The sequence below is a fragment of the Pelodiscus sinensis genome, chromosome 12 (genome assembly GCF_049634645.1).
Source record: "Pelodiscus sinensis isolate JC-2024 chromosome 12, ASM4963464v1, whole genome shotgun sequence".
NCBI lineage: Eukaryota > Metazoa > Chordata > Testudines > Trionychidae > Pelodiscus > Pelodiscus sinensis.
Genome location: NC_134722.1, coordinates 5,261,505 through 5,284,326, shown reverse-complemented (window position 1 = coordinate 5,284,326; position 22,822 = coordinate 5,261,505). Strand labels below are relative to the sequence as shown.

Below are 22,822 nucleotides of genomic sequence, written 5' to 3'. Positions count from 1 at the left end.
AACCCCATCTTGTTTTTCCACGAGCCCCATCTTGTTTTCCCCCCCCCCAGAGAGCAAGAGAAAGGCAGTCAGCCTTTGATGCCCTGGGAACGCAGGTGTGGTGCCTGTCCCTTATTCTACCATAAACAGAAACCAGACAGTAAATGGGCTAGCTGACGACTGGGAGGCCTCCCGTCGCCGTGATGGCTAGTATCAGTAATTGACACGCCTGCACTGTCTCGGGAGAGGAATCTTCGCCCATCACATACCAGAGGTGCCCATTGTCTGCATCTTCCCAGGTGTGAATTATGCTTTGCACCCTTCGTGGGAAACTTGGCATTCAAAGCCATTTTTCCTGATTGGCCACTTAAGACCAGGAAGAAGCCCATGTGACCCAAGGGGTATAAAGAGGGTTGAGTTGCCCACCCAATTTGAGCTCCAATCACCTACACCTGCTGGCAGGTATTGATTGTCTCCCGAGGTCCGTGGGACGCCCAACCTCGCCCTACTTCTTCCCGAGGGATTGAGAGAAAGACGCTGGCCACGCCAAGTCTGGAACGCAGGGGTGAGAATTGTACCTGCAATGTGTTTTTCTTTATGTGTACACTCTAATTGTCTCTCTGTTGTAAGTTAGTTACTTTATTATAGTTTTCTTAAAGTCAAACTGCTTCATTTCTATTGTAAATCACCTTTGGTAAGGTGATTTTGCTATAAACTTTGGGAACAAGTGGGGTGCCCTCATTCACTTATAAAATATATATATCTATATACACTGAACCAAGTTTCTTTATTTCTTTTCTCTTTCTTTCTCCTATAAATAAGCCAGTGCGTGTCAAGCTTCTGACTTGAACCCGTGCTGCTGTACCCGAACCGAACACAAACAAAAGAACTTCAGCCGGTCATAAAAGGGACAGATATAGGGAGAGCTTGGGCGTTTGAATTTGTGTCACACCCAGGTGGCAAAATTCAGTTGGGGCGCTTCTCAGTCTCCCCGAGGCTGCCCGCTGCGAAGGAATTATGAAATTCTAGCAGCTGAAATCTGAAGCGTAATAAGCTCTTCCTGTACACACTGGGGCGTCTGTTAGCCTGTTTGGCTACCCTCTGCGACGGGACCTCGGTCCTAGCAGTAAAGTCACGGACGTTAAACTACTTTTCAGGGTGCCCTCCAGCCTCCTAGGCTGCCCGCTGCAACGAGACTCTGTCTCAGCAGTTGAAGACTTGGGTATAACACACACGCACACACTGCCCTGACCGTCGGCTGACACCCCCCCCCCCCGACCCCAGCCCCCATGCTTACCTGGTTCCCCAAGGCTGCTGGCACAAAATGGCTGCCGGCCAAAAGACCTAGTGCTCAACCGCTCTCCTGTTCCTATCCTTGTACTCACTCTTAAAGAGGACATGCTGTTTTAATGCTGCTTTATTTTAATTGTTTGGGTGTTTTTTGTCTTAAGTCCTTGGAGTCCTTTTTTTTCCCCCCTCAACAACTTTGGTCTCCCTTTCCCCCTTTTTCCCCCTTCAACAGAATTTTTTCCTGTTGTTTGTTTGTTTGTTTTTTTGCAGGGGGAGTGTTCGGTATTTTTGTTTCAACCATCTGGCAACCCTAGCTGAGGAACGCTGGTCAGGCAGCATGCACGTGAACAGAAGTCACACATGGCCCAGACTTGTTCCATGGACAAACGCCAGTCTCCAGGTTTCTCAAGCTGGCACCTGGCCTGTCTCAAGCACCCACGCGTGGAATCAGAAATGACCGGGCAGTTGCTCAAAGCTGCCACGGGGGCCACGCTGTGGAACAACGTATCCAATCTTCTATCCGGACACACAGAGACGGTTTGTTTCTGGAGCAGCCAGAGCATTGTGTTATCTCAGCTGGGGTCCAATAAGCTCTTATGTCAAGTCTCATTCATTTCTATCCATTAGCCACCCACCCACAAAGAGAGACACACCTACATTAATAAGGATGAACAATCTTTTTTTTGCTGTGGAGGGCTACAACCCAGGATAACCTTAAACTAGACATGAAACCGCTAATCTTTACCTTGTTGCCTTTTGTCTGAGTCCTGAAGTAAATGAGAGTTTTCAGTTGGCATCTTCATTCGTTCTCCATCCCCCTTTCCCCCCCACCAACTGTGTTCTGGTGACAGTGCAATTATTGTGTATGTGGACTGGAAAGGAAAGGAAATGTTAAATATATTCTTATCATTCTTATCCACGCAGTGGCTAAAAAAAGAATCATCTCCATCTTTTCTCTTTATCTGGGGGGAAAATAATAGCAGCTTGATTATTACAAAATACATTTTTCTCTCCTGAATGTTTAAATTATAACCTTTTTTTTCCCCAAAAAAATTAGGAGCAAAAGAAACAACATCCCAACGTAATACATTTAAAGAGATACTGCCAAGATAAAAATCAGATACAGCCACAAAAAAAGGCACAAACTCTTCTGCGTGTTGCTTATTATTACGGCTACAATTTAGTCATGGACAGGATCACGGGCAAGAAACAGAAAAGTCCTGGCCAGTGACCTGCCTATGACCTATAGCATAAATATCTCTGATTGAATTTGGGGGAGAGGAGTGCTGTGGGGCATAGGGGAGCCTCCTCAACCTGGAGTATGAGCCTACACAAAGTCACTTCATCTTTCTGTGCCTCGGTTTCCCCATGGCCATAATAGTACATTTTTAAAGCCTTTCAAGACTTCTGGAAAAAATGTGCTGTCCATTGTCAACTGAAAGGGATCAAGGGACTTGAGACTGGTCCCTAAAAGAGCCAGGCACGTTTATTGCTTGACATACTTTGGCCCCACATACACTTTGGCTAAGTCTAGACTGGCATGATTTTCCGGAAATGCTTTTAATGGAAAAGTTTTCTGTTAAAAGCATTTTCGGAACACAGAGTCTAGATGGGCACGGACACTTTTCCACAAAAGCACTTTTTGCGGAAAAGCGTCCGTGGCTAATCTAGACGTGCTTTTCCGCAAAAGAGCCCCGATTGCCATTTTCGCGATCGGGGCTTTTTTGCGGAAAACAAATCTCTGCTGTCAACACTGGCCCTTTTGCGCAAAAGTTTTGCGCAAAAGGGACTTTTGCCCAAATGGGAGCAGCATAGTATTTCCTCAAAAAGCACTGGTTTCTTACAGTAGGAAGTCAGTGCTTTTGCAGAAATTCAAGCAGCCAGTGTAGACAGCTGGCAAGTTTTTCTGGAAAAGCAGCTGATTTTCCGGAAAAACTGGCCAGTCTAGACACAGCCTTTTTGTTTAGATACTGCATTTCCCTCAGCAAAGAAACCAGCCTTGTTGCCGTTGCTTTCTGGTTTTACTCTGGACAATCAAGCTGGCTGTGCAGCTGTAGCTAGGATTCCAACCTGGCAGGAAACTGTATATTTTTTTTTGAAGATTTCATTTAAATAACAACATGCAATAGCTGGATGAAGGCTGGGTTTGGCAAAAGCTGTTTGCTTTTTTAAAAAAGCTAAACCTATGTTTTGGGCCCAAACGACTTATGTCTACACTGCCGGTTTTGCTGGCAGCGAGTTTGCAAATTAGGCACAGATTAGCATATCACCACACCTCATTTGTGTAATTTATACAAGCCGTTTTTCAGAAAAAAATGTAGTGTGGACGTTTTCTTTTTGCACAAAACCCCCTTTTCCCGCCAGATCCTTATGCCCCAAAAAAGGTTTACCGATCTGGTGGGAAAAGGGGGTTTTTGCGCAAAAAGAAAACGTGCACACTACTTCCCCCTCCCCTCCAAAACGGCTTGCATAAATTATGCAAATGATGTATGGCAATATGCTAATCTGTGCCTCATTTGTATACTCACGGCCGGCAAAACTGGCAGTGTAGATGTAACCCTTGAGAGCGGCCTTTGGACACCATCAACAGCAAGGTATTCCTAGCCCAGTGACTCTCCACCAGCATTCCAAGCAGGTTAACACACTTTGATTTTCCTTCTGGCGCACACACACGCTCTCTCTCTCTAATTTGAGCTTTATTGTGGTTTTTCTTTTAAGTGAATCTCAGCAAACGCTCCTTTACAGAATATTTCTACCCCAGGCCAGAATTGCTCAATATGTTTCCATACGGGAAAAAAATGTAAAGGCATAAAGAGGGAGCAAGCACCCCACACATACTTCGCCCCCATTGCAGGGAAAATCTATTTTGGCATAAACATACACAGCTACATTTCAGATTCAGCCTTTAAAGAATAAAGGGGGGGGGGAGGAAAAATTCAAACCACCGTCAGGCACTTTTTAGCACATCTGCTGCATAAGGCTCTCTCAGCAATCTTAGCAGGGGGAGTATGAGAGAGAGATAAAGAACCCTCTCTGATACAGCTGCTAATGCACTTCCCTTTTTTTAATTTTTTTTTTTTTTGGCCAATCAACTAAGGAACCAAAGGATGCAGAAAATAGAAAGATGCAAAAATAATAAAAGAAACTTGGCAGACGCCCCACCCCTCAAAAAAAAAAAAAAAGCAAGCTACCCAATCTGTTTAGAATTCTGGAAGAGAACATTAAAATATAGCCCTGTTTCCAGATGCTATCCAGCTCTTTTTTAATTGCTACTTTCAAGCAATAAAAATCAGCAACACAGCAAAACTGCAAGTTGTACGAGTCTCTACACCCAGCCAGGGATGGGCCACAAAATGGACTAACTGGCAGTGAGATGAGGCCTTGTAAATGAACCCCACTGGCAAGATAAGGCACCGTATGGTGCATTTAATGGAGCGAGCGCTGGTAGTTTCTTTCCCTCAGTATCATGCACCTGCAATTTTGCATGCAAGGTGCTTCCTTATCAGCTATGTTTTTATCTTAACAATTAAAGAGTATGGACAGCTTGTTTTATGGAACCTTGTTTATTTAATCTCCATTTTGTTCTAATTAGTCTCAAGGAACCAAATGCCACTCTCCTGGGAGCTACCTTCCCTGGAGGCATCCCCACAAAAGCGATACACAAAACAGTCTGTGGTTTCTCCCCACAAGCTCCTTACGGTGTTGAGTTGTTGCAACTGAGACATCCCCCCCTCCCTCCTGTTATCCCTGTGACAGCAATGCCCTGAGCAAAGAGGATGTTTCAGGGAGTAAGGATGTAGACGAGCACTTCAAAATGCTCCCCCAAAATCCAAGACATACTAGTTTCCCAGAATGTTTCGCTATGCAAAACAGGGCTGATTGCTCTCACATGGATGAGCACAAGAGATGTAGAGGGATCACTTTCCTCCATGCCCCTGCACTTGGGACAGCCAGGTTCCCAGGGCTCTGCAGCATTAGGCTACGATTACATTGGGAAGGTTTGGCAGCAAAAGCGCTGTCGCCATGCAAAAGTCGCCAAAAGTGAAAAGCATCAAACCAGTTTGTTTACCTCTCGTGGTCCACATTTCATGGCCACATGGCTAGCTCCCCCATCGACAGATAAAGCAAAGCCATGTGGGGAAGCATCCCGCAGGGCAGTGTTGTGGGAAGGCAGAGCTGGTCCCTGCGCTTTTTGGGATTCCCTTGTAGTTCTGGGAGCTCTCCGGGCTGAGGAGCGTCAAACAGCACAGCAGTCTCTCCAGCCCTCCCCCTGCAGCATCCCACCTACTGCTGTGTTCCTAGCAGGACAGAACAGGAGCACGCCAATGATTTGTTCTTTTTTATTCCCCAAATGGAGCCACTTGCTCAGCTGTTGGATACTTCCTGGAACTTTGAAAGAGGAGTAGTGCAGGCCTGCAGGGCAGCAGAGATCACAGAACACTGAGCAGAGCCATCAGGGCAGGCACTGTGGGATACTGGTAGAAGCCAGTTCTCTCAACAAAACAAACAGCAGAGTCCACACTGTCTCTTTGTCAACAATAAAGGGAGGGGAAAAGACAAAAGTGTATCTCTGAAGCGGAAGTTTTTTGTTGCCAAAACTGAGTGCTTTTCCGGACAAAAGTTGCATTGTGGTGTACATCCTCCCACTGTTTTGTCGCCAAAAGGCAGTTTTGGGTGACGAAATGTGCCAGTGTAAGCAAGCCCTTGGACACCTCACAGGAGTGGTTGTGGCCCTTTCCCCGGTCCTGGCAGGGGTATGGCCAAGGCCTTCCCTTTGAAAAGGACAGGAGTGGATGGAATGCATAGGCTGCGTCTAGATTGGCATGATTTTCCGGGAAATGCTTTTAACGGAAAAGTTTTCCGTTAAAAACATTTTTGGAACAGAGCATCTAAGATTGGCAAGGACGCTTTTCCGCAAAAGCACTTTTTGCAGAAAAGCGTCCGTGGCCAATCTAGACGCGCTTTTCCGCAAAAAAGCCCCGATCGCCATTTTTGCGATCGGGGCTTTTTTGCGCAAAACAAATCTGAGCTGTCTACACTGGCCCTTTTGCGCAAAAGCTTTGCACAAAAGGGACTTTTGCCTGAACGGGAGCAGAATAGTATTTCTGCAAGAACACTGACAATCTTACATGAGATCGTCAGTGTTCTTGCGGAAATTCAAGCGGCCAGTGTAGACAGCTGGCAAATTTTTCCGGAAAAGTGGCTGATTTTCCGGAAAAATGGCCAGTGTAGACACAGCCCTAGTGTTTAAGGATAGCAAGAGCGCTCCCTGATATAACTGCTAATGTGTTTCCCTTTTTTACTGCTGCCCCTGCTCCCCCCGCCCCACTAGCACCATAAGCAGTCTGGTTGCATGTGGGCTCTGATAGCATAATGCTGCCTCCCACTCCTGATACATTGGCCCAAGCCAGTTGCAAGACAGCTGCTGCCCCGGAGGGGCAATAACACAGTGGCAGTTCACCAGGGTTAGCACCTGGTGGGCTACTGCCGCTCTAGTTACCTGCATCGCCGCAGGTACCAGCGAGCGCAGTTCCCATTGGCTGTGGATCGCCATTCTTGGCCAATGGGAGCAGTGAGACCGGGACACCACTTCCTGCTGCTCCCATTGGCTAGGAAAGGTGATCTGTGGCCAATGGGAGCTGTGATCACCAGCACTCGTGGCCTTGCAGATAAATATAGCGGTGGGGGAGCCTGCCAGGAGCTAACCCAGATCCAGCCTGCGGGCTGGTATTTGCCTACCCCGAATTAGACATTTTTCTTCTCATGAAAGCAGGAGGCAACACGGTTCAGTTGGCAGCTGGGACTGGGCGTCGGGAGTTCTAGTTGCAGCTCTTCTGCTGCCTGTCAACACCTCGCTTCCCCTCACTGTGTCTACTGAGGGCAGTGAGGATGTCCAATGGGGGCAGTGAGGACCTTCCTTCATCATCTGTGGATGAAGAGCAAAGAATTTTTGGCATGATGATGTCCATACAAGGTCTGGGGAGTTTTGAGCACTTTACCCCCCCCCCCCCCCCCAATCTCCGGAGCAGAGAACCGTTAGAACAGCTACCAAAATTCCTCCGGTGCATGAGGTAACCTGATGTTTCAAGTCAAGCCACCACCAACCGCAACATGCGGCTGCCTATCTATCTACCACAGCTTGCAGTGCTCCCTTTGCACGGGGCTCTATCTGGTTTAATAAAGCATTGCCAGTTGCACTTTTCTCTGCAGTTTGCACCTATTAAAGATGAGCAAAGTCTGCTCTGCCTTTTTTGCAGATTAGATGTAGCACATGGAAAGTTGCCAATGTAGCCTTTAGTCCGACAACATTTGAGCACCTTTGTTTTACTCCCGTCCTCCGCTTGCTGCAACATGGAACAATTCTGCACCCAGGGATCAGAACTGACACCTACTGCTCTTGCTGCCATCGGCCAATCCTTGCTAGAAAGACTTTGCAACATTCGCATTTCAGTTCCTGGCTGCAACACGCTGCTAAGTGGGAAATCATGTTTTCCATTACCCTTCTAGCTGCGAGCCTGCCTTTGTCTTGGGTATCCATTTCATAAAAGCTTTTAAAGTCATAAATAAGAGGCTTGCTGTGGAATGAATGTGATTCCCTACTGAAAATCCACATATTCAGGTAGGCTCGCAAGCTGCTCAGGGACAAAACCAAACAATATAAACCAGGCCACAAGGACGGCTTGAGGTGGAATATCAGCTCAGCAGCAACCCTTCCACACCGGGCCGTGAGCAGGGCGGGGCTCAGGGTGCAAACTCCAAGGGTAGAAAAATGGGACAGAGAAAAGCCCTCCTTCCCTAAAATGGCCTAGGGCACAATCGCGCATGCTTTCCCCCGGCATTAAAACGTCCAGTTACAACCGCTCTACGTCCTCACCGATGGCGTCGGCAGGCAATGTGGGAGGCGTGTCTAACACGGAGGCAGAAGGAAGGGGTTAACATGACAACAGCTCCCCATAGAAAGGTCCCATCCCTAGTGCCAAGTGGGGCTTTTAGTCATGATGGATGGGCATATGGGCTTATGCCCCCCAGTATCAAGGCAGCCCCATTCATTTGCTGCCGTCTCCCCTCACTGGAACGCCTGTAACCACTCACTCCGCTTGGCCTCTCAGCTGGAGAGACCCGGGATGGCTGGCAGGCTGCCAGCACTAGCAAATGGGAGCCACTGTACAAAGCTTCTGTCTTCACTACCCTGCATGCTGGGGGATTGTGGGTAGTGGATTGGCCCCAGCATCACAACACTGGCTCTTCTCTATCAGCCTCCCACTGACAGCTGGTTCAGCAGGCTGAGTACTCGTCCCCTTCTGGGCTTAGCATTTACTCCCACATCTCCCGTCTCATGAGCTCGTCACCCACTCTTCCTGCAGAGCTTCACCAGGCTTCAAAACAGGTCGATGCAACGTGGGCCCCGACTCCCCCCTGCGCTGGCGCCGGCCAGAGCGTTGCCTTCAGACCAGCTCCGTCAGAGGAACCGGCTGAGGGATTTCACCTCAGAAAGATGAAGCCAATGCAAGTCAGGGGCCGGAAGGCCTTGGAAGACCTGGCCCTAAGCCACGAAGTGGTGCCAGGAGCAAGCAGCAAATGGGACCCACCCACCTAATTCCCGCTACTTGTGTCCATCAGCAGAGAACGCCACACCTCCGCTCACGCCCCTGGGCATTCCTGTGATGGGACCGGTACGTTGGACGGCTTGTGAGGACACGTTCTCTTCACCGACATTAAGAGGAGGAGGGACACTTATGAATATCTAACCTGGCCATCTGCATAATGCAGGCACATCATCTCCACCGGTGTATAGTTTGTGTCTCCACCCCCAGGGTTAGCCTCAGGATTTGGGCCCATATCTCTGGTACAATAAGCAAGACCCAAAATCCTGGGTCAGGGGCAGGGAATCTTTTTTTGGGTCAGGGGCTGCAGACCCACAGAAAAATCAGTGGGGGAGAAACAAACAAACAAAAAACCCTTCAGCAAGGTGGCCCATGGCTGAGGAGAAGAAAGACACTCCCCGCATTCCCCTCACACACCAGAGGCCCGGCCTGGTAGATTTTGTACACTCTAATACCACAGGGAAACAGCAATGGGGGAGGGTGGGCTTGAGTGCCAGCAAGGGCTACCCTATGCTGGGAGGAGTCCCGAGCCTTGGGGGCTAGATCCAGGCAAGCTGGGGGCAGCAACCCCCCCCCCAGTCCTGAGGCTCCCCACCCCTGCCTAGATCACCAGGCACCCCACTCCTTTGGTTTTCAAACAAAGCCTCCTCCACAGCGACCATGAACCCAAAGAAGCGACACTACGGGGCGGCTCTCAAGGTCGCACACAGAGTCATAATGGCACCAAGCAGCTGATTATGTATCCAAGAGCTAATCTCATTCCAAGCTGACAAGCTACTGAGGGGGGCCTGCCTACTGCTGGCCTGGATTGTGCTGTAGGGTATTGAGTAGATCCCTTCCTTTCCCCTGCTTTGAGGGAATGTGGGTGGAACTCCCTGGAGCGAGCAGTTTTCTGAGGCGGCTGGGCTGGATTCAGAGGAGCATAAGCCAGGTGTGAATTTTCCCATGTAGTCACTCCTCTTCCGAGAGGCAGACCCCTCTGATAATTAAGAGATGGTGTCAGCTGCGTAGTGACACTCATCCAGCCTTTTCTGGGTAGAAGTCTTGGTGGTGGGAATGAGACAGGTCCCCATCCAGGGGACAGATGAAGGATCCCACTTCAAAAAACCTGCCAGAGATGCTGGGCGTTTTTACGTGGATCTTTCTGAAGTAAAATAAACCCCTCAGAGATGGAGGCAAACACAGCAGCTGGAGAGAGGTGCTTAAGAATAAATGCATGCAAGAGAAGGACCCTGGAAAATACAGCTCCCTCTTCTATGCTGTGTTTTATTTATAACCTACTGTCCCTCGAGAGCCAAATATCTTCTGGAAATGCTGAGAAAAAAATTAAACAAAGCAAGGGGGACTCAGCAGGAATTAAACAGCACAGTAGGGGAAAAAAGAGAAGCAGAAGACAGCAGGACACCACAAAAATAATGCTCAGGCACAGGAGGAAAGGAAGTGGGGAATCCTTTCCTGAGAGTATCCTACCAAGAAATTGTAGGATTGTAAAACTACCACTCCTCTGTCCTCAATCCATCTGGTCAGATTTTGCTGACACCAAGAGAAAAACCATCCCAGTACAGAAACGGGACAATTAACATGTGTCTACACTGCACCTAGAGAGCGAAATAGCTTATGTCGAAATTTGGAACGGTCTCTTGTTCTTTTCCTAGCTCCTATGGGAGCATAGGCCATCAACAATTTCTTTCCAAGCCTCTCTGTCTTGTGCCACCTTTTCTAATTCTCTCCAGCTTGGAACTGTCTACACAGCACTTATTTTGAAATAACACTCTATTCCGAGATGTTCCTTACTCCTCGTGGAATAATTTTTACAGGGATGTCAGAATAGCAAGCCCACTATATTTCGAAATAACGGGCTTGCTCAAAAGACGCGGAATAGCTATTTCGGGATACTTCCGGTAACCCAAAATAGGTCCGCAGTGTAGACGCAGCCTTAATGACGTTCCACTTCAGTTTTTACTAAGATCTCTTTCCTGGCGCGGGTAAATTGTCCCCAGGTGCTCAGATAACTTGAAGTGGAGTTCATTTGCAGGGGTCCTAAATGGAATTGCTTTGCATGTGAGCCTTACATGGATCAATCGATTGTTTTGCCAGTAAGAGAAATCAATATCATCAGTGGGGTGAGTGAGGGCATGCTGGTGGATCTGACGGGGTCCCCTCAAATTTCTTTTGCAAGTCATTTGCAGAGGAATTGGAAATTAGGCGAGTTAATTAAGAAAAAAAAATAACCAAAATGACTCAACCAAACAACTTTATTATGAAAGCACTTACAAAAAAATCATACCCGGCCCCGATCAGATGAGGCACATATAGGGCTAGGAACCTCCAGTGGCATCCTGTTTCTATTAAGCAGTCTGTCTGTCTTCATCCAACTTAAGCAGCTGCCAGCAAAATGACAGTGTGTATTCAAATCTCAGCAAAACAAACTCCCAGCTAGCAATCCTGTGGACTAAGGCCTGACAATGGCTGAAAGATATTGTTAGCAAACAGGCATGGCATGGACTGCCCAAGACATTAGTGCGTAGCACCCAGGAGCTCTTGGATGCTAGAGTGCATACCAAGTAAGAGAAACTTCGGGTCGAGATGGAGGATTTAATTGGCCATTGACCCAGTGATGTGTCTGCACCCACAAGGCTCATTGTCATAAGCAGGGTCATCTAGACTGAATCTTCATAAAAAGTCTTTGCCATCGCATGGGCCAATTTCACCACTTTCTTCTCCTTTGCATCAGGGCCCATATTGTGGCGGGCCAGTTTAAGCCAGTATTGCTCAGTCCTGGGCAGATAGTCCGTGTATTTCTCATCATGCTGCACAGATGGGTGTTGTTCCACTTCTAGCACATGGCAGGAGGGAGAGGGAAAGAGAAAGAAAGACAGAGGTCACAAACAGCTGATGAAAGCAATCTACTTGCCCATGTGCCAGGCCGGGAGAGAGGATGCTGCTGCTAACATATTTAAAGGCAGTAGTTTAAAGATGATCGATAGCTAGGGAAAATGGGTTCTCCCCTCAGGACACAGGCAGACATGGAAGAGAATTATGGAAATAAAATTTGCCTTGGAAAGTTCAAATTGTTGATTTGACTTTTTTAATGAAAGGACTGAAGCACTGGTTGGACAGGCAAACAGTAGGTACGCACTGTGCATATGTCTGTCTCCAATACCTCTGTCCAGATTTGAAACATGCTCTCTTCCCACACGATATCCCCATTCTGTGCCCATCTGTAGCTGTGTTAATGCACCCAAATCTGACCTGCAAACCCCCCTGCATCTTCTTCTGAGACAGATGGAAAGTATGGTCTCAATTCAGGACCCCCAAGCAAGCAGATTTCTGATCCCTGACACCCCTCCCTCCGTGAGGGTTAAGTGAAGGCTGGCACTTGTGAACGTGCGCTGCAGGTAAGAAACATGGAGCCATTACCTCTTCCGAAATTCCCTGTAGTTTCTTCCTACAGGAAAAACCCAATGCGCTCGAGCTGTGGTTAAAAGCTGGCCTGGGTTGCTAATAAAGCACAGCAGTTTCAAGTTCTGACGCCACTTCATAAAATCACATGCCAGGCCAAAACCTCTAGAACCTCACAGACAGAAGCAAGGCTGCTAAAACCACCCCAAACAACTACAAATCTATGTGCTCTGTTCACTCCTTTTAGCATAATTACCTTCCTCGTCTTCACTCTCTTCCTCAGAGCTCTCCTCCTCCTCCTCGCCTCCCTCCGCACCTTCCACATCATCCCCCTCTTCGTCCGACTCAGATTCTTCCAGCCACTCTTGAGTTTCTTCAACAGTAAAACAAACATACCACGAATAAACAAAACACAATACACCTCCTGGGGTGCCCGGAATTGTTACAGGGAGAACAAAACAGTCAGATGTCCCGTCTTTCAGAGCCCGGCAGTTGTGACACAGCCATTCTCCTGCTCAGCCACCATGAGACATCAATCTCTGGACAACTGATTAGTTTATAAGCATGCATAAAACTGAAAAAGGGGGGGGGGGAGACAGATAATAGCTATGGAAGACAGCATGGTTCAGAGCCTGGGCTGACCAAGAGTCAGGACAATTCTTACCTCTGCCATTGACCTGCTGCGTGACCTTGGTCAAGTCACTTAGAACATAAGAACGGCCAGACTGGATCAGACCAAAGGTCCATCCAGCCCAGTATCTTGTCTTCCGACAGTGGCCAATGCCAGATGTCCCAGAGGGGATGTACAGAACAGGGAATCATCAAGTGCTCCCTCCCATGTTGCCCATTCCCAGCTTCCAGCAAACAGAGGCTAGGGACACCATTCCAACCCATCCTGGCTCATAGCCATTGATGAACCTATCCTCTATTAATTTAGGTAGCTTTTTTTTACCCTAGTTAGTCTTGGACTTCACAACATCCTCTGGCAAGGAGTTCCACAGGTTGACAGTGTGTTGTGTGCAGTAGTACTTCATAGAATCATGGGCCTGGAAGAGACCTCAGGTGGTCATTGAGTCCAGCTCACTGCCCATAGCAGAACCATCCCTAACTAAATCATCCCCGCCACGACTTTGTCAAGCCGGAACATAAAAAACCTCTAGGGATAGAGATTTCACCACCTTCTAAGGTAACTCATTCCAGTGCTTCCCCACCCTCCTAGGGAAATAGTTTTACCTAGACCTCCCTCATTGCAACTTGAGACCATTGCTCTTCACTATGCCATCTGCCACCACTGAGAACAGCCTCTCTCCATCCTCCCTGGAAAAACCCTTCAGGCTGCTCTCAACCCCCCCCCATGCCAAGGGGATGGGAATTCTCTTCTGCAGACTAAAAAAGCCCAAATCCCTCAGCCTCTCCTCGTGGGTCATGTGCTCCACTCTCCTAATCATTTTCATTGCCCTCCGCTGGACCTTCCCCAATGCGTCCACTTCCTTAGTTTGTTTTAAACTTGCTACCTATTCATTTCATTTGGTGACCCCTAGTTCTTCCATCTGGACCTCTGTTTCCTCTCTTACTCTTTGTCTGCCTTGTCTATTTAAGCCAGGAACTCTCCAAAGCACAGATTTGTCTTTTACTACCTGCCAGTGCAGCACCTCAATCCTGCCTGGATGAGCTACCTGCTACCCTGGTACAAGTGATAAAAAATAAGAAATCCCGTGATCGGAGCCTGCCCTCTGGTCTCGTTCGATTGTATGCTCTTCGGAGCAGGAAGCTTGCCGTCAAACAGCGCTGGCTGCTATGCCGATAGCAAACGCCTACCAATAAATGAGAATGCTGACAATGCTGAGCCACGCCAAGGGGATGGGAATTCAAAGGCTCAATGTCTGTGCTCCCCGTTTCCCGCCGACAGCCTGTTCCCCCTTCCTCGTGCACCCAGGAGCAGCACAGAAAGGCATTCAGCGAGCAGGGAAAGCAATGGAGCCGCGCAACAAGGCCACCGAGGGAGAGAGAGCGAGTCAGAGATGATCTCGTTCCACAGGTGTGAGCATGGGAGGAGGCCAGGGAACACGTCCCCTAGTCTCATCTCAAAATCACATGCCAAAGACATTCGGTGAGAACCAAGGACCTGGCTTTTAAAGCTTTTACCTTGGGGGCATTTCTGAATTGACCTGACTGGGAACACAGGGCCGTATCCGTGGCTCCGGCCTTTCTGAGGGCCATGGGCACTGAGGTGGATCGAAGCGAAAGCTTGGAGTAAACACGCAGTAGGGAAAAGACCCAGATTAACTTTGCAGACGCCGTGCAGAGAAGCCTGAGTCCGTAGCCCCTGCCAGATGCTGCCCCGGGTTGTTACACACACCTAGAGAACACCACCCCACATGCTGGCAGAGCTACCCTGAAAGCCTGGACCTCCCAATCACTTTGACCATGCAAGGTGATGCCTGCTTTTGGAGGGCAGGGGAAGCACGTGGCAGGGGGCTCCAAGGGGGTGTCTAGATTGTCCGACATCCATGGGTGGGGTGGAACACCCTGCATCGCGCTGGTCGTGTTGGCACATTTCTTACTGAAACTTGCTCCGCTCTTATTTCTCCTGCTGACTTCTAAAGTGACCTTATCACAGCACACCACAAGTGGAAGCCCCATTACGTCTGGTGATGGAGTACCACTACCAATGGGAAACAAGCAGACTTGGGTCATAAGACTTCCCAGATTCCTTACCCTGCCTTCATTCACCCGTGGCCAATACCACTTTCCCAACCAAACACTCAGGGAACAATATGGGACCATTAGGAGTAGGGATGTTAACTCTTGAGTAACTGACTAATCAAATAGTCAGTTAGATTAACTAACTATTTGATTAGTTGATAGGGCACCTCCGCCTTTGAAGTGTAGCAACAGCCCTGGGGCTCTTGCTACACTTCAAAGGCGAAAGCGCCACGTGGAGCCCGGAGTCAGCTGGGGACTCCCCCGCTGACCCCAGGCTCCACGGGGCACTGCCACTTTGAAACACCACGGGGACCCCAGTGTCAGGCTGCACACGGCGTTTCGAAGCGGCAGCATCGCATAGAGCCCGGGGTCTGGCCCCAGCCTCCACACAGTGCCGGCACTTTGCAGTACCCCCACGTCTCACCCCGCTTGCTGCCTCTTTCTGATAGAGGCCGTGGGGGACGAGGGGAAGGGAGTGACAAGTCGACTAGCCTGTTGACTATCCGATAAGCATTTGCTTATCGAATAGTCGACTAGTGGCTCACATCCCTACTTAGGAGAGGATGTCAAAGTTTTGTGTGTGGGTTTTTTTTTAAACCAGAGGATTAAGGGAAGGATTTGTGATCCCACAATAAATAAGGTCAGCTGACTGGAGTTCACAAGGTGAGGGAGGGTTCTTGTATGGATCAAATCTGTGCCAAATTTAGTTCTGCTGTGCGTAAAAGGAGCCCACAGCCAGCTATCTAAAGAATACAGCCCCGACAGAAATCTGCTCTGCACTGATTCACCTATTTCCACGTCGCCCTAAATAGACCATGACTGAAAGACGATAGGCTTCGGTGTGATTTGTCCCCAGTTAGCATTAGTGCTGGAATAAGGCTAACGGTCATTGTCCTTAACGTCTCAAGGTGCAGTGCCGGCAATCTGGGAACTCTAGGGTGAGACTGAAAGCAGGCAGGACATTGGATGCAAAGATCCGTGCCATGTGCATTAACTCGCACTGAGAGCAGGATTTTATGTCGGAGGTGCTCGACCATCAGACTGCCTGGGAGAAAGAAAACACACCTGCTGTGTTAGCATCCTTGCGATTATTACACATCTTGGTGGCTGGAGCACAGAGGAGGGAGTCAGGAACTCTTGAGTTCCAAACCCTTCCTGCGCCACAGACTTTCTCTGTGGACTTGGGTAAATCCCGTCACCACAATTGACTTAACTTCTTCGTTTGCGATGTAAGCACGTTGTTTCCTTGGCTGGCCAAGGTTCACTTCTTTCCAAAGACAGGAATGACAACATGGCTAGTTTGGAGATGGCAAGTGAATACATAATGATGAGAGGAAGAATGATGTTGAAGTTAGGGCTTGGGAAACCTTGCTTCCGGCCCATGCTCTGGCACCGACTTCCTGTGTTACCTTGGGCAAGTCACTTAGTCTCTCAGGCTGTGTCTATGCTGCAGTTAAAATCCCTCTTCTGGCCCATGCCCGCTGATTCAGGCTGGGGGCTCTTTGACTGTGGCACAGATGTTCAGGGTCAAGCTAGAATCTGAGCTTGAGGACCCTGAGAGGTGGGAGGGTCCCAGAGCTTGGGCTGTTGCCTCTACACCGCAATTAAACAGCTCGTTAGCCAGAGCCCCTTAGCCGAGTCAACCCACAGGCCAGCTGTGGATGTGTTACTGCAGGACAGTCATCTTCACAGCTAACCCGCAGCGGGGCTCAAAGCCTGGATCTACAGACTCAAGCACAGGGGGCTCATTCTACAGGGCTAAAAATACCTTTGTGGACGTTCTGGCTCCGGCGGGACTTCTAGGCTCTGAAGTCAGGTGTGTGTGTGTGATTGGGGGGCGGGGGGTTCAAACCCCAAGGCATCAGGAGCCTGGTAGTGCGAGTCCTGGATGCCCAACTCAGTAGAGCTGGGTTCTGAGACTCGGGGTCGTGGGGCTATTAGCAGTGTAGGTGTCGCCTCTGTGCCTTGCTACCCCGGTGATAAAATGGAGATAGTGGCCCTGCCTTACCTCCGGGTGCTGTGCGGATAAATATATTAAAAGGCTGTGAGGCTGTCAGACTAGGGAGGTGAATGGTTAACGGGTAAGCTTCACCCTTAACAGGTGAGGCTTACCGGTTATGGTTAATCAGCGGCGATTGCAGCTGCAGCCCTGCGGAGTCTGCCATGGACAGCTCGGCTGCGGCAGACGGGAGCGTGGGGCCCACTCCAGCCCAGCTGAAGCAGCCCCCCTCTCGTCCCTGTTTAATCAGTTAACCATCAAGTGTAACCAGTTAACTAATGAAATTGGACTTTACATCCCTACCTCGGATGGTCTTGGGAGCCTGCTGGGATAGCGGGGCCTAAAAACTGACCCAAACTGTGGGCTCATCCACACACGTCACAATGAGCTCTCATGACAGGCGGTGACGGGTAAAGGCGTGAATGGCGGGCAGCAGAAGTCCAAATCAAAGGACCACAAGGGCTGTGTTAAGATCATGCCTGGTGACCAAGGGCAGTGAACCCAAATTGGTATTTTGGAAACTATGCTTAATGGGTAGACATAATGGAGTACTTTGGCCCCCGCTCCTTTTGGGATCCTTGAAGAGAAAAACTGTCTACTGAAGAGAGCCTCACCCACATGGCCGCATCATCTGCTAGGACCTGGGATCCTCCTGGTCTTAGCCCTGAGACATGCCTTGCCCACACCAGGCCAGAGAGAGGAGCACAGGTGACATAGCCCCCTTTTCTGGCTTCAGGTGATCCTGGACACCACCTGGGACGAAACGCGATCAGACTTTCACAGCTGCAGCAGCAGCAAGAACTCCAGCTCCCTCTCAACCCCGCAGGACAATTATTACTGTCTCTGATCCCAGTCTAAGATACTAGCAAGACAAGGGTTTTTTTTTCTCTCCCTTTAAAACTCTCTCCAGCTCACGGCAAAAGAAACAAGAGTTGCTGCTAAAACCAAAGCTGGAGTGAATACTTTACACTTTAAAGGCTTGAACTCTTGTTTTCGTCTTTTCTGTATGTTTAGTAAGAGGTTAACGGGATTCGCAACGCTGCGTTCACCGGGGTGCTAAGGAGGCTGACATCCCTGGAGAGCAAACCCTGAATCTTATTTAAGGCTGTTAATAATGGACAGTGATTAGGCTATGCTAGTACCTTAGGAATGTTTAGTCCATCTAAATTAATGCAAGAGGCAGTATAAGGCCTCTAGACAGAATGATACGATTTAGTGGTTTTACTTCAGGTTTCTCCACTCATGAGCAATGCAGTCACTCCATGACCCTGCTCTGGATTGTAGGAAACCATAAACTACATAGCATCTTGAAAATAGACTAGAAAGGCTTTGCATTTTGTTATGCCACAATATTTTACGGAAGAACTATTTCTATAGTGCAGTGATTCTCAACCTTTTTTCCATGGAGGTACACCTAATATAATTTTTCATATCCCGAGGAACCCCAACCTATGAAAACGTTTGCTTGGCCAGAAAACGTTGACAGCAGGGAGCGCAATTCAATTACTGCTAAATTATTGTCAAGAAAATGTATTTGTAAAGAGCTGTTTTTTATTTATATATATGTCAGCTTACATTGTAAGAAAAAAAATTATTTATTTATTCCACGATTTCTCGCAGAACCCCTGACAACGGTCTGCGGAATCCCAGCGTTCTGCGGAACCCTGGTTGGGAATCACTTATAGTGATTTCAAGAATTTGAACACATTTTTTAACTCATGTTCTTTGTAGCCCTCCAAAGACCTGTGCCCTAATCCCAGGAGTCCAGCTGTCCATCCCACAAGGGGAAGGAAAAAACATGAAATAAAATCGCTTAGAAATCTCAACCACATGATCTAAGACAGCAATATTTGCATGTGATAATGCTGTGATTTTAAGGTGTGATATCTTGTTGTCCACCAGAGTCAGGGAGATTATTCACAATTCCCCAGTGGTACAAAAGCCTTTCTTTTTTGTTCCGATGCTTCATGGGATAGCATCATAGAATATTAGGACTGGAAGGGACTGCGAGATGTCATCAAGTCCAGTCCCCTGCCCTCATGGCAGGACCAAATACTGTCTAGACCATCCCTGATAAACATTTATCTAATCTACTCTTCAATATCTCCACAGATGGAGATTCCACAACCTCCCTGGGCAATTTATTCCAGTGTTTAACCATCCTGACAGTTAGGAACTTTTTCCTAACGTCCAACCTAAACCTCCCTTGCTGCAGTTTAAGCCCATTGCTTCTTGTTCTATCCTCAGTGGATTACTGGATGTTAAACTAGCAGCTAGTCTAGGAATGAGTTTTGCCTGTTCGGCACCTTCAGACAGCACATATTTGGAAGGAAGACTGAGAAAGAAATGTCCTTTGGTAGGCAAAGGTTGAACCTCTCTAATCCAGCACCTTTGGGACCAGACTTGCCAACCTAGAGAATTTGCCAGACCATGGGAGGTCAATACTGTCTAGCAGCATGACCAACACTTCCCCTGCTTACTGGACTTTTAGAAGACATTTAGGGGTAAATTAGAGCTATATAACAGCACAGAACACTGAGAGCCAGGGTGGGTGGCTGTAAACAAACTTTATGGGACTGCAAGAGACTTGGCCAAGTCCATGCTAAGTGGACATCTGGCTACTAAAATCATGACAGATCACGGATGTTGCCAGACTAAAGAGTGCCGGGCTAGAGAGGTTCAACTAATAGTTTAAAAAAATGGGAGCTATCTGAAAACTGCTCAGAGGTTTAGAACCTGTCCTGGGGGAGATGAAGGAAAGGGCAGACTGCAAATGGGATTAAAGGAGCAAGATATGAGCAGTTGTCTCCCGGCTGTCACACCGCCTGTCATGGCTCCTTCCCCACTCTGGCATGATAAATGCAGAAGTGGGGGCCAGCAAGTGTACCCCAAAGCCTTATCTACCAGGCTTTGGTCTCAAACTCCCCCCAAAATCTTAAAAACCTAGATCTTGGGAATAAAACTTCCGCTGCCACCACCCAAATGTTGATAAAGAAATCAGGGGAAAGATCATTTGGGAAATCTCACCCCTAAAATAAAAATCAAGGCACACAATTAACCACTGCCAGGTTAATAAAAAGAAAAGAAAGAACTTTTATTATTACAACAATATTCCTGTTGCAAACATAATGACTAGATGGGAAGGTAACAAAATACACTCATGGATAAACTCCATGGGCCTAGAACTTAGTTACAAAGAAAAGCCAAAACATCTTTTAAGCAGTTCCAGATCTCAGATCCCATACCCAATCCTTAAAACAATAAAGCTAACGAAACTCCCTAAACTTTACCCTACTTACAGAAAATGAAGAATGGTGTCTTGGAGAGAGAGAGACATGCTTGTCCCTCTCTGTAGCTGCAGAGAACTCTCCCAGAGAGACAAAAGGACAAAGGAAAAACCCAAATTCCTTTGTCCCAGGTTGAAACTCCCTCCTACATTCCTACTGGTCACTCCCCTGGCTAGGTGTAGTTAACCCCTTAATCCCCAGGCTGCTGGCTAACCCTCATAATCATGACACCGCCTACCCTCTGTAGTACAAATATTGTCATTAACGGGTGTGTGCACGCACCACTGCCCTCTGCTCGATGGAACCAGAACCCCACAGGACTTCTACCGCTATCAGCGGAGAGAGATTCTCCTTCAGCTGAAATTTTCAGGGCACGTGTTTTCAAGGCAGGAGGACCCGAGTTCTGATCCTGACATCACCACAAAGTCCTGATTAGCTCAACCATGCATCAGGGTAGCAACTGCAAAGTACCTTGGTGCCCATGTGTTTGTAGGGACTTACATGCATGCACCACCCTCCGAGCGACTGGAAAACGCCAGTGTTCTAAGCGTTAATTTCAGCGATGCAGAAAACCACGCCATTTTGTCATGGTGCTGCTGAAAACCCACCACCTCAAGAGCCCTCCTGGGAGGTGCAGGTGCCCTACTTGCTCGAGATGGTGCTGGCAGGGGCACGCTGGGCGGATGCCAGCACTGAGTACTCTAACTGCCTGAAATGCCTGGGAAAACGTTAACCCGCAGCCATTACTTACTTGGATCCATCTCCACCAGGACCTTCCAGTCCTCCATCTTGTGGAGGTCCAGGGCATAGAGGTCGTTGAGGGTGAATTGGCGGTCCCCCACTTCGAACATCCCCCCGTAGACGTAGAGAATCCCATGCTTCACGGCCAACATAGCATTTGAACGTGGGCACGGCTCCACCTGCTGGCCGGAGGCTTCCTCCTCAGCCTCTTCTTCGTCTTCGTCTTCAGACCTCTCCGGCTCCACTTCCGGGGCAGAGACCACCTGCTTGATCGTCATGACAGTCCCATCCTCTGCGACCACCTCTTTGATGACCTCCATGGGGCCCTGAGGGGGCTGGCTCTCCGCCTCTCCTTCCCCAGCGCCCTCTCCCTCAGCCTTTTTGCCTCGCCTGCGTTTCTTCTTCTCAGATTTAGGTCCCTAATGATAGGAAGCGCATTAGAAAAGCACAGAATACTGAGTGGGACTGTGAGTCTGAGCAACGTTGATGCAGAGCAGGGCTCACGCGCCGTACCATGCTGAACATCATGAAATCAGATGCAATCTGGGGATTCGGTTACGGTTTCTTTAGTGCCACAACTCTCAGAAGATGGGCACACACGCCAGCAAAGCAGCGAGTGCTCTACTAGCTGTGACATGAACAACAGGAAAATCTGTAGTGTGTGACTGTTGCTTCTTTACTGCTGAAATGCGTGCTGGGGATAGAGAAACACAGCACTCTCTCACTCACACATACACCCAGAAATCTCTCTAGCTTTGTGGATGGTGCAAACAAGACAATGACCCACCCTTTGGGGAAATCAAATCGGGGTTCCTGAGTGCACCATTCCAGCACGTTAACGGGAAAACTCCGGGTTTTCAGAGTGCCGTACCAAAAGGGCTGGAAAACAGCTTGCCAAAAAATCAGAAGCAAATTTGCTCATAAAGCTTTGCCCATTGGTATGTGACGGATTTTCCCTCTTTGAGAGCAGATGAAGAACCTCTGAGGCAAAGAGGAAAAAAGTTGAGTCCGGTTATCCGCCCCTCATTTACTCCTTGGAAACAGTGAGTGATGTCAAAACTCTGAAGGGACACATTCTGTCTCGCCCTTCACCAGCCAGCTAAAGGCAATGTTTTCACTGCACAGAGGCATGTTTTTATATCAGGTTCACTACCTCGCTGCAAAACCTGCCACTGCGTTTTTTACCTCAGTGTAACTAGTCCAACTCAACCCTCTCTCTCGATGTCCAGGGGTTCCCCTTGGGTAGCTACACTGAGATAAAAGCTACAGGGCTTTGCTTGCACAGGGATTTTATAATCCGATAGCTACAGCCTTGCGCCCCTCCGATACCCACCAGCACCTGCCCCTTCTGTGAGAAGACCTGCGGCTCCAGAATCGGGCTGGTCAGCCATCAACAGATCCATAAATAGGAGGTTGACAGGAAGACGTCCTACTCATTATCGAGTGACCGCCGGGAGACTTTGTAAAGCAGTTGTGACTTGTAGCTACTCTCTGATCTAGGGATCTAAAATCCCGTTTAATCGGTTAACCAGTTAAACATAGTCTTTAACTGGTTAACCGATTAAAGGGGAAGCGGGTGAGTTGGAGCAGCCTTTGTCTGCAGTGAGGGGGCTGCTCCAGACCAGAGAGAGAAGGGGCTCTGCCCGGCCCGTGATGGGCTGCAGGGGAGGGACTTCTCCCAGGTGCCAGTTAATCGTTACCTGGTAAGCATCATTCATTAAGAGTGATGCTTACCGGGTAATCGGTTACCCATTCACATCCCTACTTGGAACAGAATTTGATTTAGAGACATAACCAAATCATAAGTCAAAGAA

General features: G+C 48.5%; 1 protein-coding gene across 4 annotated transcripts in view; it reads right to left on the bottom strand.

The window, feature by feature from the left end:
* Positions 1-6,934: 6,934 nt before the first annotated feature.
* The window catches only part of KLHDC4 (kelch domain containing 4), a 316,137-nt gene continuing 300,249 nt past the window's right edge, over positions 6,935-22,822 (bottom strand). For 3 of the 4 annotated variants that reach the window (XM_075939919.1, XM_075939918.1, XM_075939920.1), the window contains 3 exons: positions 21,019-21,427; positions 12,532-12,648; positions 11,110-11,709 (listed from right to left, as the gene is read on the bottom strand). In XM_075939919.1, the coding sequence (XP_075796034.1) occupies positions 11,534-11,709; positions 12,532-12,648; positions 21,019-21,427 (702 nt within the window). In that variant the 3' untranslated portion in view covers positions 11,110-11,533. Of the gene's footprint in view, positions 7,196-11,109; positions 11,710-12,531; positions 12,649-21,018; positions 21,428-22,822 lie in introns of those variants that run through there. The other variant, XM_075939921.1, reaches the window with a different exon arrangement.